The 18,794-nt window shown below is 38.2% G+C and overlaps 1 protein-coding gene across 2 annotated transcripts; it reads left to right on the forward strand.

Moving 5' to 3' along the window:
- The first annotated feature begins 632 nt into the window (after nt 1-632).
- gpaa1 (glycosylphosphatidylinositol anchor attachment 1) lies at nt 633-18,077 on the forward strand. Of its 2 annotated transcripts, none has more exons than XM_022678153.2 (13): nt 633-724; nt 2,525-2,610; nt 2,842-3,021; nt 5,437-5,548; nt 6,692-6,839; nt 8,441-8,542; nt 9,640-9,836; nt 11,307-11,503; nt 12,233-12,386; nt 13,302-13,373; nt 14,551-14,747; nt 16,556-16,726; nt 17,301-18,077. In XM_022678153.2, the coding sequence occupies exons 2-13, from the start codon at nt 2,537-2,539 to the stop codon at nt 17,542-17,544; spliced, it is 1,848 nt and encodes a 615-aa protein (XP_022533874.2). In that variant the 5' UTR covers nt 633-724; nt 2,525-2,536; the 3' UTR covers nt 17,545-18,077. The 2 variants fall into 2 exon arrangements, with proteins under 2 accessions (XP_022533874.2, XP_022533875.2); XM_022678154.2 differs by having other exon boundaries at nt 2,528-2,610.
- The last annotated feature ends 717 nt before the right edge of the window (nt 18,078-18,794 follow it).

An 18,794-nucleotide genomic window follows, 5' to 3' on the forward strand; every position in this document is an offset into this window, starting at 1 on the left:
ATGTGAAATAATTTTTGGGGGAATATATTTATCTATTTTAATGAAGGAAAAGTGTAAAATACAACAAATCACTATATATGCATGCACATAGTATTTTTCTAAAATATGCAAAGCCAAGACCCAAACCTGAAATTAATAAAAATGTATTATCATGCAATTGGACAAAAGTGGAAACAATTTGTACCCTGGATTTATACAATTTTATAAAAGTATTAAGAAAAAAAAATAGAAGCTTTTTTTTTGCAGCAAATGAGAAATGTCTGAAATAACAAAAAAACATGCAGAGCTTTCATACCTCAAATAATGCAAAGAAAACATATTCATAAAGTTTTAGAAGTTCAGAAATCAATATTTGGGGAAAAAGCCCTAATTTTAAGTTTTCCTCCACCAGTCTTTCACACTGCTTTTGGATAAATGTACGTTAATCCTAGTGCAAAAATTCAATCAATTCAGTTTGGTTTGATGGCATGTGATAATTTATCTTCCTCGTTGATTATATTGCAGAGGTTTTCAATTTGGTAAAACGAAAGAAACGAATTATTTCTAAGTGGTCTAATTTTTTTCCAGAGATGTAATTAGGTAATAAAAGGGCTTTTATTTTGTATTTTTGTAGCGCGGCTCTGCTCCTCCGGTTTGCTTCCCATGATACCGGGTGAAGATGGCCGCTCCCTGCCCTGGTTTCTCTCGTTTCTGATCGTAATTTATCGCTGTTTTCCGCGCTGAGGTGAGAATCTCCTATAATATTAATACTGTTGATGTGTTAATCTGACTCTGATGATTAATAATCTGAGATTAAAGCTGCAGGGCCGCCGCAGGTTTAGTCCTAAAGCCGGTGTAAGCGGCGAGTACGGGCTGGACTCGAAGCCCTGTCTGTATTTGCGCTTTATTTTAATTTATTTACCCTCATTTAGCCTCGCGGTTCTGGGGAACTGTTGATTAGATGCGTGGAGAAAGGCCTGTAGTGGTAATTTAACCTTAGATAAGAAAACCGGGCCACGTAATTATAATACTGTGGCTTGGGTTTCTCGAATTTTCCGAACCACCTAAAATACTGCAGCACTTACAGTGCGGCTATGAGAGCGGCGTGTTCGGGCTGCCCATTTTAACCGCTGTCCTTCTTATGGTGGAACGGACAGTTTCAATAGGAAGCCAAACACCATTCATTTGCAGAGCCTAAGAGCCGACCAGCAGGCTCTAGACTCAGCAGTTCCGCAGGCTCTAGACTCAGCAGTTCCGCCGGTTCTAGACTCAGCATTTCAGCAGGCTCTAGACTCAGCATTTCAGCAGGCTCTAGACTCGGCATTTCAGCAGGTTCTAGACTCAGCAGGTTCAAAACAGTTCATCAAAATGTTATTAGGGGTGCAGGATTTTTCCATTTAATTTATTTTTTGTGCAAGAAAATATGTTGCTATTTTACATTTCAGTAAATTAAATCATTTGTATTCTTTGAAAATGTTTATTTAATTGTATCAGTAATATAATATCAGTTCTTTTTTATTATTATAAATACTATAGAAACAATTAAATACATGCAATATTGCAGATAGATAGTTAATTACATTAAACCATGGCGTGGCAGACATCATTTATTTGTAGAGCCTAAGAGCTGACCAGCAGGTTCTAGGCTTAGCAGTTCAGTAGGTTCTAGGCTCAGTAGTTCAAGTTCTAGACTCAGCAGTTTTAGACTGAGTCCCTGGACCCAGCCATCAGTTCCTAAACCCAGCTGTCAGTTCCTAAACCCAGTGGTTCCAGACCAGCAGTCATTTCGTAGACCGAGCAGTTAGTTCCTAGACCCAGCAGTTCCAGATTAGCAGTCAGTTCCTAGACCCATCTAGCAAAGCAAATGAAACATCTTGCTTAACTAGTCTAGCAGGTTCTATTAACATTGAGTAAGAGGAAAAATTAAACTTGCTAGCTTCTCTAAAACTACAGCATTTTAGGCATTGTTGCACTAACAGATCTAAGCTTGTGGAGGTTAATGAAGGCGAGGCCAGTGAAGACCATGTGGCTCTTGCTGATAGCCACCTCCTACAGAAAAGCATCAGCAGGGAGAAACAGGCCAGACTACAGAGAAAGTCCTGTCCTGTACTGCACCTGCTCACACTCACTACTCGTCTAAATGCCATTGTCACATGCAAATGATTGTATTTAGGTTCCAGTTACTTTAATTGCCACAGGTGTATAAAACCAAGCACCTAGTCATGAAAATATGGCTCGCTCTGAGGAGCTCAGTGAACTCCAGCATGGTACTATGATAGGATGTTGCCTGGTCTGCTGGTAGGCTGAAGTTTTGCTCAAAATGGGGTTTTGTGTTTAAGCAGCTTCATCCAAGCTTTAAATCCCAAACCTAATGCAGGCAGGCAGGTATTTCTTTTAGCAATATAATGTATTTATATAAAGACTTCACTATTTTTATCACTCTGCTTAATCTTCTCACTTCTCCAGAAATTGACTCGGTCTATGGCTTTCTAAAATTGTATTGTATTTTCCAAATATAAATATTTTTTTTCCTTTCCCATTTTAGCAGTTGAACACCATGGGTTTGTTATCTGACCCCAATCGACGGAAGGCCCTGACCACTCTCCTCACCCGCCTTAACACACCTATATGGTATGTCTCCAGTGTTCATTCGTAGTTAGTCAATATCCTTAGTGTTGTGTATTTGCAGTTTGCTGTTTTTCATAGATAGATATCTGCCGAGTTGTTTATATAGTGTGTTTAAATCAGTTCAGGTGGAAAATCAGGTAGAAAGCTTTGTTTGCTCTGCTTTGATTTCTGTAAATGTTCCTCTGTGTCTTCTAACTGCTCTGATCTTCTGTTTTTCCTCGGTTCACTTCTTAGCGTGGTGTGCTATTTGGCGGGCATTGCCTGGTTCATGGGCCTGGCGTTTGAACCCTTTACTCTACGAACATACATGTCTGAGAATGCCATGGGTTCTACCATGGTGGAGGAACGGTTTCCAGCAGGAGAGAGAGCCTTGGCCACTGGGAGGGAATTCGCAGGCCACAAAAGAAAGGCTGGGTAAGTGAGACCTAATTTGTCCTGAACAAGGCGTGTTCTATTTCTGGTCCGGTTCACTTTGTGTTGAGAGTTTTTGCTTGTCTGCCTTCACACACATTTTGCACCTATTACAGCTTTGACTTTTCTGGGAAGGATTTCCACAAGGTTTATGAGTGTTTTTATGGGGTTTGTTATTATTATTCCAGAAGCACATTTTTGGGTGGTAAGACACTGATGCTGGATAAGAAGACCTGGCTCAAAGATGTTGCTCTAATTTATCCAAAAAGTGTTTTATCAGGTTAATGTGCAGGCCAGTGAAGTTCTTCCACACCAAACTTCCTCATCCATATCTTTATGGACCTTGCTTTGTGCACTGGTGCTATTCTGAAGCACTAAGAGTTCCTTTCATTGGAACTAAGGGGTCGAGCCCAACTCCTGAAGTATAACCCCATGCCATCATTATCCCCCCTCTACCAAACTTTACAATTGACACAATGCAGTCAGACAAGTACAGTTTTCTCCTGGCAACCACCAAACCCAGACCTGTCAATTGGATTGCCAGATGCGTGATTAGTCACTCCAGAGAACATGTCTCCACTGCTCTAGAGTCCAGTTGGGGGTTTGCTTTACACCACTGCATCTAGCGCTTTGCGTGGTGCTTGGTGATGTAAGGCCTGGATGGAGCTGCTCGGCCGTATTCTCTACTGTTATTGATCTAATCTGAAGCTACATAAAGTTTGGAGGTGTGTAGTGATTGGTGTAGTGACTCTGCAGAAAGTTGGTGAACTCTGTGCACTATGCTCCTCAGCATCCGCTGACCCCACTCTGTTATTTTACACTGACATAGCACAGAGTCACTGTGGTTCCCAGTCTCTTCCACTGTGTTATAATATCACTGACAGTTGGCTGTGGAATATTTAGTAGAAAGAAAACCTCATGACTGGACATCACAAAGCTGGAATTCACTGAGCTCCTTAGAGTGACCCATTCTTTCACTATTGTTTGTAGAAGCAGTCGACATGCCTAGGTGCTGCTTTTATACACCCGTAGCCATGATGTGTAAACGGAGACTGCTTTTAATTTTAGCTTAGTTTATCTTTGTATGATTATTAAATGTATGTGTTCATTTGAAAAATGTATGACAAATAAGCAAAAACAAAATAAATTTGTATGTGGGCAAATAGGGGTGTGACGAGACACTAATATCACGAGACGAGATTTAAAAATACAATTTTAAAGAAAACGTCAAAAATGAAAAATGGCTTGAAAACTACAGTTTTATTTGACAATCATATAACGCAAACTTAACAGACTGGTTACTCTTACACATTAATTCTATAAGAAATAGAAATAAGAATAAAAAATAAAAATAAAACTTTTCTAGGTCTTATATAGTGCAAACAATAAGTGCAAACCACAACCAGTTATATTAAGACTATGCTTTGTGGTTTTTTTTTTGTTTTTTTTTTCTCCTAAATCTCCTGTAATTTAACTATGCATAACCATAACCAGTCATATTAAGACTATGCTTTGTGGTTTTTTTTTTGTTTTTTTTTTTCTCCTAAATCTCCTGTAATTTAACTATGCATAACCATAACCAGTCATATTAAGACTATGCTTGAAGTGCAAACAGAGACGGAACTTTATTTTTTAATACAGTACAGAGCTAAGGGATTAGTACACCTGCCTATGAAACAGTCACGTGTAGGATTTACTTACAGTATTTACTTATGGTTTGTCTTGTTGGTCACTCTGTTACCATTTATTGTTTCCACTGGAGCCAAAATGCAGCAAGACATACAACTTAAAAGTAGCAGAAGCATCTTCTATACAAATGCCTGAATTTTCCTCTTCTGCTGAGATATTCTCTCACTGCTCAGCCATCATACTCTATCGCTACTGGGTTGCCAGATCCCTCTTAAAAAGTCCACACTTAACTGTTGTTTTGCCCCGCGAGACAGGTTTAAGCCTGACGAGAAATATCGGCCGTTTTAATCACGCGAGATCTCGTGCCACGAGATCTCGTCACACCCCTAGGGGCAAATGCTTTTTTGCCTGCCTGTGAACTACCATGTGCGAGACTGGGGTTTAATTCCAAGTTTGGGTGACTGTGCAGTGCTACACCAATAAGAGTCTGTGAGCAAGACTCCTAACACTATATTGGCTAACCTCTGTAATAGCAATAACCTTGTAAGTCACATTGGATAAGAGCTTCAGCTAAGTGCCATAAATGTAAATATTACTGTAATGTATTCTTTAGTTCTAACCTAGTTCCACAGAGCAGATCTTTATGCACAAATTCTGCTTGTCTTCAAATGTGAAATATCAGTAATGTTCATGCAGTAGTATAACACTATAGTCTATGTTTGATATCAGGCATGGTGACCTCGCACACTCTCCACATAACTGTCTTCTATTCTTGTTCTCTTCCTGCAGGGGGATGCCAGTAGACTGGCTGGTGAAGACCATGCAGGACAGAGGGCTGGAGGTCTTCACCCAAAGCTTCTCTCGCACTCTGCCGTTTCCTGATGAGAACAAGGAGCGATATGTGAGTGTTCACACACACACATACACACAGATTCCTAGTACAGCTCCTCACTTGTGGAGGTTAATGAAGGCGGGGCCAGTGAAGACCATGTGGCTCTTGCTGATACTCACCTCCTACAGTAAAGCAGCAGCAGGGAGAAACTGGCTGGTCTGCAGAGTCTGCATCCTGCACTGCTCCTGCTGCCACACATCTACACTTACACTTTGCTTGTCATTTAATGTATTAGTGCATCTGATAAAATCAGAATATCATTGAAAAGTTACTTTTGTGTGCCTAGTCCTGCTGGAAAATGAAATCTGCATCTCCATAAAAGTTCTCAACAGCGGGAAACAAGAAGTGCTGTAAGATTTTTTGGGAAAACAAAACTGCACTAACTTTATACTTGATAATAAAACACAGTGGATCAACACCAGCAGATGACATGTCTCTCCAAACCATCACTGATTGGTGGAAACTTCACACTAGACCTCGAGCAGTTTGGACTGTGTGTCTCTCCACTCTTCCTCCAGACTCTGCTCCCTTGACTTACTTTAAATGAAATGTAAAATTTACAGATGATCAGTGATGGTTTGGCGAGACATGTCATCTGCTGGTGTTTTGCTGAAAGTACCAGTTGGTCTTGTATATAATTTTTTAATTTTCTGAGAGACTGATTTTAGGGTTTTCATTGGCTGTAAGCTATAATAATCAACAATAAAAGAAATAAATGTTTAAAATGGATCACTCTGTGTGTAATACATCAATTTAATGAGTTTCACATTTTACACTGAATTACTGAAATAAAGTAACTTTTCAATGATCTAATTTTTTGAGATGCAATAGTACGTATATACACCTCATGTTAGCAAGGTGACAAGGAGGAAAAAAGAAAGAGAGGAGATAGATTAAACTAGCTAACATTTAAAAACACTGAAATACACTATTACCAAAAGTATTTCATAATTTCCTCCCAAGGTTCCTTCCTCCTCCAGCTCTGATGGACTTATAATTATCTTGCTTCCACTGCTCACTGCAGGTTCTTGTTCAATGTTTTGTCTGATCCTCTGTCCTGCTTCCACATTTTTGTAAAGCTGCTTTGTGACATCAGTTAAAATTTATTATGTATAAATAAATTTTAATTTATTTAACTCCTCTCTCCCTCAGATGGTCCAAGGCATTAATGTGTATGGGATCCTGCGTGCTCCTCGAGCTCCACGAACAGAAGCGTTGGTGCTTAGTGCCCCCTGCAGTCCTGACAACAGCAACAACCAGGCAGTGGGCCTTCTGCTGGGTCTGGCACAGTATTTTAGAAGTAAGGTGCCTTCTTTTAAGCTTAGTATGTTTTGTCACAGTCATGCAACTTATGTCATTTTAGGTGGACTTCAGGTTAAAAGACTCCGTTACAAGTCCAATTTTGTAGCATTTCTATTCAATTCAACTTTGTTGTTACACTGGTACTGGGTTGTATTGTAAAATGAAACACTGTGTGGCTAAATCATCAATACAGAGGGACGTTAGTGCAAAGAAAGACATTAGACAGACGTTATGCAAGACAAGACACAAGGTGCATGAACATGCAGTACAGTAGACAGCCGATTAATATGATAAATACAATTATGTGCAGTATAGAAAATTATTCCAGTGATATAACTGGGTAATGGTGCTTATAGTGAATATTGGTTCAAGTCAGAAATTGAAATGCAAGGCTCTTGCATATAAAAACAATGATCTATACACATACAAAACATTTAATGTGTAAGAATATAGCTTTTGTATGATTTACATATACTAGTGCATCTCAAACAACTAGAATATCAGTAATTCAGTTCAAAATATGAAACTCATATTAAATACAGTGTGATCTATTATAAGCGTTTATTTCTTTTATTTTCGATGATTATGGCTTACAGCCAATGAAAACCCAAAAATCATTGTCTTCAAAAATTAGAATATTATATCAGATAAGATCAATTGGTATTTTTGGCAGTGTGGGCAGTGGGCCAAGTCCTGCTGGAAAAAGAAATCCACATCTCCATAAAAGTTGCTTACGGCTTTCCAAACCATCACTGATTGTAGAAACTAGAAACTTCACACTAGACCTCAACCACTCTTCCTCCAGACTCTGCTCCCTTGATTTACAAATGAAATGTAAAATTTACTGATGATCAGTGATGGTTTGGAGAGACATGTCATCTGCTGGTGTTGATCCACTGTGTTTTATTATCAAGTCTAAAGTCAGTGCAGTTTTGTTCTCCCACAAAATCTTACAGCACTTCATGCTTCTTCCCTCTGCTACTGACAACTTTTATGGAGATGCGGATTTCATTTTCCAGCAGGACTTGGCAGACTGCCAAAAGTAGCAATTGGTCCTATATAATAGTCTGCTTTTCGATTGCAGATACTTTTGGTAAAATTGTATAAAATAAAAGTGTATATATAATACTGTTTGTTTTCATGGGAAATCTTCAGTCAGCATGGTGTTCTAGAAGATACACTAATGGATCTTAGCTTGTGGAGGTTAATGAAGGCGAGGCCAGTGAAGACCATGTGGCTCTTGCTGATACCCACCTCCTACAGTAAAGCAGCAGCAGGGAGAAACTGGCTGGACTACAGAGGAAGTCCTGTCCTGTACTGCACCTGCTCACACTCACTACTCGTCTAACACACACACACACACACACACTGTAGACAAATTATAGCTCAAGAATGTTGTAGGAAATTGCCTTAGAAAGCAGTAACAACTAGAATGCTGGGTTATTGCTTACAGATTAGCTGGTTTAATCACTTTATCTAATTAACTTTAGATTAGCTCAAAAACAGTAATGTGGAAAGATTCATGCTGCATCCAACCCTTCATCACCAAATGCAATAGAATAGTGTATGTAGCACTCTAATCCCCTCTTCTTCTCTCAGATCAGATTTACTGGGCGAAGGACATCATATTCCTGGTGAATGAGCATGACCTCATTGGAATGCAGGCCTGGTTAGAGGGTTACCATCACACCAACATCTCTGGTGAGTACTTTCAGTGCTTTTTAAAAACCAAACACAAATGACTGATCAGGTCCATCTTGGTCCAACTGTGGAGCTTTAAAACCACTCAAGATTTTCAGATGCTTTTCTTCATATTCCTTAAATTTTAAGTACACCTTTTTTAGGCCTAGACGAGTTGTTCAGTTCAGCTCAGCTCTTGTCCAGAAGGCCCCCACCCCACTGTGGAAACTCTGTAAGTAATGAAGTAAAAGGACAGGAAATGAGGCAGTTTAGTTATTGTGATTTTTTTTTAATTTTTTTTTGTATTATATAAATACAGGGTTCGTATGATCATGAAAAATCTGAAAAAGTAATGGCATTTGAAATGAGCAATTTCCAGGCTTTTTTTTTGGAATTTGCTCTACGAATATTTGTGCTTCAGTTTATCGATGAAAGAAATATATATTTTGATCTATCAAATACTTCAGCTCAGAGTTAGATCCTGAGAGCTCTATTGCGTAGGGCTAAATTACAGAACTGACACATTTTATTAGTAAATATTGTGATTTTTCATTTATATAAATACAGGGTTTGTACGATCATGAAAAACCAGAAAGAGTCATGGAATTTGAAATGAGCAATTTCCAGGCTTGGATACGTTTTGGAAAAATATAAATACCCAGAACGTTTTGGAAAAGTCATGGAATTTGCTCTACAAATATTTGTTTCAGTTTATTGATGAAAAAAACTATATATATTTTGATATAACAAATACTTCAGCTCTGAGTTAAATCCTGAGAGTCAACATTTTATTAGAATATCATTGAAAAGTTATTTTATTTTAGAATAAAATAAAACGTATATATTATCTAGATCTATTTTAAGCCTATTTTTGTGTCTATCATTGTTGTTTTATTATGGCTTACAGACAATGAAAATCTACAAATCAGTGTTTCAGAGAATTTAAATATTACATATTATATATATTGTATATATTATATATACTGCAAAAAAATTGCCTTAAAGGCATGAAAAAGTCATTAAAAATCCTTGAAATGTATTGGTTAAAATGTGTATGAACCCTGTAAATAAATATATACTGGATTTGACTTAATGCCTCTTCTCACATGGTGTTTCAGGCATGGACTACACACCCCTGCAGGGCCGTGCCGGCTCCATCCAGGCTGCTCTCTCTCTGGAGCTCAGCAGTGATGTTATCACCAGTCTTGACCTGATTCTGGAAGGGCTGAATGGGCAGCTCCCCAACCTGGACCTGGCCAACCTCTTCCACGCCTTTTGCCAGAAGATAGGCGTCATGTGCACCATTCAGGGGAAGGTAGGAGAGATGAGAATACGCTCTATACTGTCAAAGTTTGGAGGTGTGTAGTGATGATGGTCTAATCTGAAGCTACATGAAGTTTGGAGGTGTGTAGTGATGAACTAATCTGAAGCTACATGAAGTTTGGAGGTGTGTAGTGATGATCTAATCTGAAGCTACATGAAGTTTGGAGGTGTGTAGTGATGATCTAATCTGAAGCTACATGAAGTTTGGAGGTGTGTAGTGATGATCTAATCTGAAGCTACATGAAGTTTGGAGGTGTGTAGTGATGATGGTCTAATCTGAAGCTACATGATGTTTGGAGGTGTGTAGTGGTGATCTAAGATGAAGCTACATGAAGTTTGGAGGTGTGTAGTGATGATCTAATATGAAGCTACATGAAGTTTGGAGGTGTGTAGTGTTGATCTAATCTGAAGCTACATGAAGTTTGGAGGTGTGTAGTGATGATCTAATCTGAAGCTACATGAAGTTTGGAGGTGTGTAGTGATGATCTAATCTGAAGCTACGTGAAGTTTGGAGGTGTGTAGTGTTGATCTAATCTGAAGCTACATGAAGTTTGGAGGTGTGTAGTGATGATGGTCTAATCTGAAGCTACATGAAGTTTGGAGGTGTGTAGTGATGATGAACTAATCTTAAACTACATGAAGTTTGGAGGTGTGTAGTGGTGATCTAATCTGAAGCTACATGAAGTTTGGAGGTGTGTAGTGGTGATCTAATCTGAAGCTACATGAAGTTTGGAGGTGTGTAGTGAAGATCTAATCTGAAGCTACATGAAGTTTGGAGGTGTGTAGTGGTGAACTCTGAAGCTACATGAAGTTTGGAGGTGTGTAGTGATGAAGCTACATAAAGTTTGAAGGTGTGTAGTGGTGATCTGATCTGAAACTACATGAAGTTTGAAGGTGTGTAGTGATTATTAACTAATCTGAAGCTACATGAAGTTTGGAGATGTGTAGTGATGTATAGTGACTCTGCAGAAAGTTGGTGAACTCTGTGCACTATGCTCCTCAGCATCCGCTGACCTCGCCCTGTTATTTTACACTGACCGAGCACAGAGTCTCTGTTGTTCCCAGTTGCTTCCACTGTGTCATAGTATCACTGACAGTTGGCTGTGGAATATTTAGTAGTGAGTAGTGAAATTTCACGAATGGACTTGGTGCACAGGTGCTGCATCCTATCACACGGTACCACAGTGCTGGATTTCACTGAGCTCCTAAGAGCCTGAGACCCATTCTTTCACTAATGTTTGTAGAAGCAATCCCAGCATGACTAGCTGCTGCTTTTATTATTATACACCTGTGGACATGGAGTTAATTGATTGGAACATAAATTCAATAAATTGGATGTATGAGCGAATACTTTTAGCAGTTTAGAAGGAAGATTACTTTTTTAAATACATTTGTAATCTGTTTGGGCTATAATACTTACTCTTGGTTATTTTGGTGCTTTTTTTTTTTTGCCCTCTCTCAGCTTCAGAGGAGCGACTGGGACACTGCAGAGGGCTACACTCACGCTGTCCAGACCATGATGCTGATGGTGCTTAAGCAGGCCAGTGGGCGTCCCTGGGGTGACCATGGCCTTTTCCTCCGCTACCACATTGAGGCTGCAACAGTCCGCGGCGTCAACAGCTTCAGACAGTACAAGACCGACACCACCACTGTTGGCAGGTCTGTAATATTTTTATTATCATACGATAAAATGTAAAGAGTTCTTGACCACAAGTGCATCTCAAAAATTTAGAGTATTTTTAAAAAGTTATTTTATTTCAGTAATTTAGTTTAGAATGTAAAACTTACATTTTATATAGATGTATTACACACAGAGTGATCAATTTTAAGTGTTTATTTATTTTGTTATTGATGATTGATTATGGCTTACAGCCCATGAAAACCCATAAAATCAGTGTCTCAGAAAATTAGAATATTAAATAAAGCCAGTTGGTACTTTTGGCAGTGTGGGCAGTGTGCCAAGTCCTGCTGGAAAATGAAATCCTCATCTGCATAAAAGTCTCAGTAGCAGAGGGAAGGAAACATGAAGTGCTGTAAGATTTTGTGGGAAAACAAAACTGCACTGACTTTAGACTTGATAATAAAACACAGTGGATCAACACCAGCAGATGACATGTCTCTCCAAACCATCACTGATCATCAGTAAATTTTACATTTTATTTGTAAATCAAGGGAGCAGAGTCTGGAGGAAGAGTGGAGAGACACAGTCCAAACTGCTTGAGGTCTAGTGTGAAGTTTCTACAATCAGTGATGGTTTGGATGGAGAGACATGTCATCTGCTGGTGTTGATCCACTGTGTTTTATCAAGTTTTTATTTAAGATACTGTATATAATATAGTTATAAGTTTGCACATTAAATATTCGTCTTGTGTTCATTTGTTTTTTCAGGTTGTTGGAGGGAATGTTCCGGAAGCTGAACAATCTCCTGGAGCGGCTTCATCAATCCTACTTCTTCTATTTGATGCCTTCGCTCTCTCGCTTCGTCTCTATTGGCTACTACATGCCAGCATTTGGCCTGCTGGCCACCATACTATTGCTGCGAGTATCCTTACACTGCCTAAACCCAGACATGTATACAGTACTAGAGATTCAGACTTGAGTAAAAGTACAAGTAGTCTGTCAAAAAAGGGATTTGAGTAAATGTTAGTGTTCTTTATGCATCATACTTAAGTAGAAGTAGTAAAATATTTGACATTTTTGCTACTTATGTATTGCAAGTAGTTTATTCTATTTTTTTTACTAAGGTACTAAAATTAAAAATACAATGGCATTGTAGTTACAGAAAGAAGTCAAAATTTCAGTGACTGGCTGATTGACTGGCTAATCAAGTAGAAGTTGGAGAAAATAAAATAATACTTTAGTAAAGTACAGATACGGCTTTTTACTACTTAAGTACTGTAGTAAAGTAGTTCTAATTCATTAGTATACATCTCTGCCTAAACCATAACACTGTGTTCTCCTAATTCAGTCACCTTTATGTTAAAGCAGCTGCTTTAATAGCCTTTACATTTTATTTATATCCTAATACATAGGGCTATGTGTTGGCTAAACCACCTAGCAAAAGGCAACGTACCATGGATTTAATTTGTTGCTGTAAAATTGTATAAAATGAATTCTCATATGCATTTTTTTTTTTTTTTTTTTGCGTGAATGAAAACTTTACTTTTTATTCAATGAGATTTATTCAGTTGGATCTGCAGACTGATTAGAACACTGCTATCTGTCCGTCAGGATTTACTGACATTTGGGTGTACTTACACTAAGCACTACATCCCTACAGACCTCCAAACTTTATGTAGCTTCAGATCAGATTCTCATGAGAGACTCATGGAATAGAGAGTTTTCATGGCTGAGGAGCTCAAATCCATCCAAGCCACACATCACCTAACACAGCAATGCAGGCCAGCAGATACTTTTGCCAGTATAAAAAAAAAAAAAATCCTTAACTGCATTACAGGCATTAGATTTATGGGTCCAGCTGGGAACACCAACTGAAGTAACTGAGGATGGAGTCGGCGAGGTGGAACCGGTCAGTATCAACAACCAGGGCTCATTTGACTCCCCTCTGACTCACATCTACATCGATTTGTACAGTAAACGTCATTCTACCTTTCAAATGCTGTTACTTAAACATTAGGGGTGACACGATTTCGCTATTTCATCGAAATCGATCGAAATTATTTCATGGTCTCGAGCATCAAAGTCAAAAAAGGATCGACGATCCCTCCCGGAAATGGCGCAGCACACTGTAGCTCAAAGAGCAGCTCTTTCTCCAGAGAATGTGAACATTCTCATCTTCATAAAGAAAAACTTGAAAATATAAAAATAACAGTTGTTTTGTCTAGCCTCAAATATGTTAATAGTTTTGGTACCTTAAGGAGCATCTTTCTCTCAGATAAAGTTAATAATATATCTTTATTAAAGTAAAACACTTGTCCTTTCTCAGGGACCGAAAAATCTGTCTTATTTTTCATGTTTAACTGTTATAGTAGGATAGAGTTCAGTTTGTTTCAGTTTGTTTTTACATGACTGTTCCTGTATTTTTTGATTATTTTGTTATGTTGCACATTGCTGTTTTAATAGTGCACACTGCTGCTACCAAAAAAAGCCACTAGGTGGCATTACAAATATATCTTGATTAAATTATTTAAATTTGACCATTAGTGCCTAATGTGGTGTATTACAGATCACTCGTATCACTTTGCATCACTTATATCAAGCTCAACTTTTGAAATAAGATATTGTAAATTTGATGAATCAAACCAATGAATGACCATAGACTAATCTAAAACTGGCATAGGCCTCTCTGCTGTAAACAAAAAGAATAAAGAAAATCGAGAATCGAATCGTGACCCTAAAATCGGAAATAAAATAAAATCGTGGATTTAGAGAGTCGAGACACCCCTATCAAACACTATGGTCTATCAGCAGAGTAACTCATGGACACTATGGACCTTGGTGCCTTTTTGGCAACAAATTTTGATGCCCACAAATGTGGCTCTATTTAAAGGGGACTTTAACAAACTTTTAGATTAATCACCAAAGATTTAACAAGACAACATGAAAAAAAAAAAACTCAACCAAACCCAAATCCTTAATAATAATAATAATAATAATAATAATAATAATAATTATTATTATTATTATTATTATTATTATTATTATTATTATTTTTGTGCTCTGTTCATATTAAATTTTCCCTCCAGCCGTCCAGCCCAGGGGTTCTGTCCGTGTTGACTCCGGTGGTGATCAGTCACCTGACGGGCGTGGCTCTGTACACCCTGCCGGTTCTCTCTCAGGAGACTGCAGTAGAGCACTTCCCCGTGTCCGAGACCGAGGCTGTAGTTCTCACTGCTATAGCCATCTACACTGCAGGCCTGGCACTGCCCCACAACACACACAGGTAGGTACAGTGTGCTTACACACATGGATGATGTGCACCTGCACAACACAGTCAGTCATACTCAGTCATGCAGGGTTCGCACGGTAAAAGTCAAGAAGTTTGAAAATAGCAATTTCCAGGCCTGGATTAGTTTTTGGAAAAATAAAAATACCCAGAAGGCATAACGGTCAAGTTTTGGATTTAAAAATAAGGGAAATTTTCCATCACCCGCTTCGAGCCGCCCACCAACCCAACCGAGGTTCAGAATCCCTTACATTGTAAGACAGGTTTACAAGAAATCTAAAATAACCACCTGTGAACCTTTTACAAACTACAATTAGACTACCAGAATCTAATAGGTCTATCTTTGTTGACACTGACATATTGTGGACATTCTTACATATGTAATTCTTATAATACAGTTTAAGTAAAACCCTTTTCTAGATGTTTACATGTATATTTACATATTTTTTAAAATAGATTTAAAATTGAAATTGAAGGGTGCACACATTCTGCAAAATGATTGATCACGTTGATGAAAAATAGCATCATAAGCTTTTACAAAAAGGACATGGACCAGATATATTCCATAAGTAAATATAAGTCCTAAGGGGCCTACACAATTAATAATTTCATTAATACTTCTTTTTATTGATCAGTCCAGTCCTGATCAATTCAGTTACTTTCAGCCCTCTTCACATTTTCTCTCTCTCTCCAGCTCAACCATCTCTTCTGCCCCTTCTAAACAGTAAATTACACCACAATTTGAACAAATTCTAACAAACCCTAAAACTAGGCCTGGACTAATAAAATAAATGGATTTTCGTTCATTATAGCTTACAGTAGGCCTGCAATCCTAAATTAATAAACAACGATTTTTCTCAAACCCTGACCATCTATCTAGCTAATTCTAAAGTTAAGCTAACTGAGTCACAAGCTGTATTTTCTTAAGCACACAGCCGGTTTGATCTATGTGCTTCAATTCAGAGATGAGTTTTTTTAAACAGCTATCAGAAACGTCATCACAGTTTACATGTTTAGCTCCGCTACCACTCTTTTAGAAAAATCGCTGTATATCCAGATATGTTTTAACGTCAGCTGCTCTGACTAGCTCTCACAGCGAGGGGGGCGGGGCTTTCCTACTTTGTGCTCCGCAAAACCAGGAACCTGACTGGCTGTTTCACCTGAAAGGCGGGACTTTGTCCTTGAACCGGCACTACGATTGGTTAAGAGACACACAGTGGCCAGTGCCCTGTCTCCTCAATAATAAAAGTTTTTTTTTTTTTTTTATTCTAATATAACACGGGAAATTTACAGGAAAATATTAATACGGGAGAACGGCGGGAAAGATGAGTAAAATACAGTAGTTTCCCCGGCTAAAACGGGAGAGTTGACGGGTATGAGAAGGTTTTGAAAGTCATGGTAATTTAGTCTACAAATCTTTGCGTTTACTGTATAAATGAAGAAAATAAATTTCTTTACAATCTAACAAATACTTGAGTTAATTCAGTAATTTAGCCACTATTTACCCAATGAAGCTCTCAGGATCTGACGCTTATTTTATTATTAAAGATTGTATATCACCCTTATCAAATTTGTAAGCAGTTTTGATTACAGTTTTAGTTGCTTTTTGGTTTTATTGTCCATGTCCGCACTGATGGTCATGAAAATTTGCCTTGGAGGCATGGAAAAGTCATAAAAAAAAAAAAATGATGGAAATATATTTGTTAAAACTTGTATGAACCCTGTAATGCGCAGGACATGTGATTTATAGCAGTGGGCTAGTCATGGATGCTGCAGTTTAAAGTGATCTGTTGTTCACCCCTCAGGTTTATCTCAGGCGAGGGGACGGAGCAGGGCTGGAGGGTGCTGAAGCTGGTGGCTCTGCTGTACCTGGCTGTGCTGTTGGGCTGCACGGCTCTCATTAACTTCTCCCTGGGCTTCATCTTAGCCATCACACTGGTGCCTGTGGCCGCCTGCGTCACACCACATCTGCCCAAGTAAGTAAAATAACACACAGACAGAGACTAGACTGTAATATAAATAATAATTAAAAAAAATATATAATGGCAATTTAATACTTACACTTGATATGTGATTTGCTAATTTCCAGATTATTATATATCTGGTATCAGTTGGGTTTGTGGAATAATGATGGAGGCAGTATTTATAATTAACTGAAAGAAACTGGATTTAATAAGAGTTTAACTGTTTCTCAAACTTAAAATCACAGTCCATTATTACGCCAAGATTTTTAGCATAAGGTCTTACATAGGTGTCTAGAGAGCCCAAGTCTTTATAAGGGGGCTCAGTGACACGGCTAGGTCCTTGTAAGCCTGTTGGGCAGCATTGGCTAAAAACGCTGTGTTTTGGAATGCTGGTGGTGAGTAAATGGAGGTGGGCGATTCAACAGAAGTTCATACTCATTTTTATATTTCACTACACCTTAAGTCTATTTTACACTGGATTTCTTCTTTAATTAAAAAGTCCTCTTGCTGCACAATTCTGTATTTATTACATTGGATATTTTAATGATTTAATTATATTTCTCTGCTGCGTTTCTCTGCTCCTCAGGGCCGTGAGTGCTTTGGCGATGGTACTGCTGAGTCCTGGCTGCACTATCCTCTACTGCGTCTTCATCTTCCAGGAGCTGCAGGAAGCACCGGTGTCTCTGTCGGAGGGCTGGATGCTCTTCCTGTCAGTCATCTCTCAGGGAATCCTGGACCACTCTCTCTTCGGTTCTCTGGTCTACCCGCTGCTGGCGCTGCTCGTTTACCCCTGCTGGCTGCTGCTCTGGAACATCCTGTTCTGGAAGTGAGAAGTTCTCAGTCCTGTGAACATAAACTGTTCCCGGATCAGCTCGGCTCAGATCCTGACCAGCCCTCTGCTCCTCCTCCTCCTCCTCCTCCGCTGTCACAGTTTTAATGATGAAAAAAAAGGATACTATCAGGAATATGTTGAATGGGAGATGGAGAGGGGCTTACTGTGTATCCAAAGAGGGTGTGGCCAGAAATGTGGTGGGAGGAGCTCTGTTAATCAATGCCTAATCGAGAACCTCCAGGAGTTAATTAAGTGGCAAAAAAATGGGAGGTAAACGTGAACACTTGTTCCACCTCTGGTCGTGTTTTTTTTTTTTTTTTTTATAATCATTAAAAAAAGGAATAATTTATTTGCACAAACCACAAACTTGGTACTTTTACACCTTGAAGAAAGTTAAAAACAATTTTGACACTGGAACGCAAGTTTTATATAATTTTTTGTTTATTTATTTAGTTTTTTTTACCATGTATGAATGTCTGCATGTACCAATTGAAAAAAAATGCAAATGAATAGAATTAGGTCCTCTTTGAATATACAGTACTGGCAAATGTTTTAGGCATTTATCTGAATAACACTGAAAGCAGTATTAATTCAATTTAATTTATATATATATATATATATATATATATATATATATATATATATATATATATATATATATATATATATATATATATATATATATATATATATATACGTATGTCACAAAGCAACTTTACAGAGAAAAATGGGTCCAAACCTCTTATAAGCAGTGCCACAGAGTTGCCAATTTTTATGGTGACACAGTAGCAAGGGAAAAACTTGCTTTAAGAGGAAGAAACCTAAGGAAGGAACCAAGACTCTGTCAGAGGAACCCATCCTACTCTGGTCGACCCGCTCAGTACAATCAAAAAACAAACAATAAATACAAATAACATTCATACATAAGGTAGTGATTTCATGTATCAAAGATCTCCCGCTCTCATAGTTCTCATCGTATCAACAGCTGGTTTGGTAAATCAGAGCCTTATGATGGTAAATCAGGTGAGTAGCTGATAGAATTGAACACTTGGGTACCAAAACATATCCGTCCAGGAGAAATCTGGAACCCTTCTACTTTTCCATTACTTCTTCAGAATGAGAAAATATTGGTTCTTTTTACAGGAGATGCACTGAAATAAAAATGTTTTTGACCTAAAAAAAAAAATAAATAAAATAAAAAAAAATTATTCTCTCTAAAGGTAGAATAACTAATATGATTTACCATTT

This window comes from Astyanax mexicanus, chromosome 8, assembly GCF_023375975.1.
Source record: "Astyanax mexicanus isolate ESR-SI-001 chromosome 8, AstMex3_surface, whole genome shotgun sequence".
NCBI classification, from domain to species: domain Eukaryota; kingdom Metazoa; phylum Chordata; class Actinopteri; order Characiformes; family Acestrorhamphidae; genus Astyanax; species Astyanax mexicanus.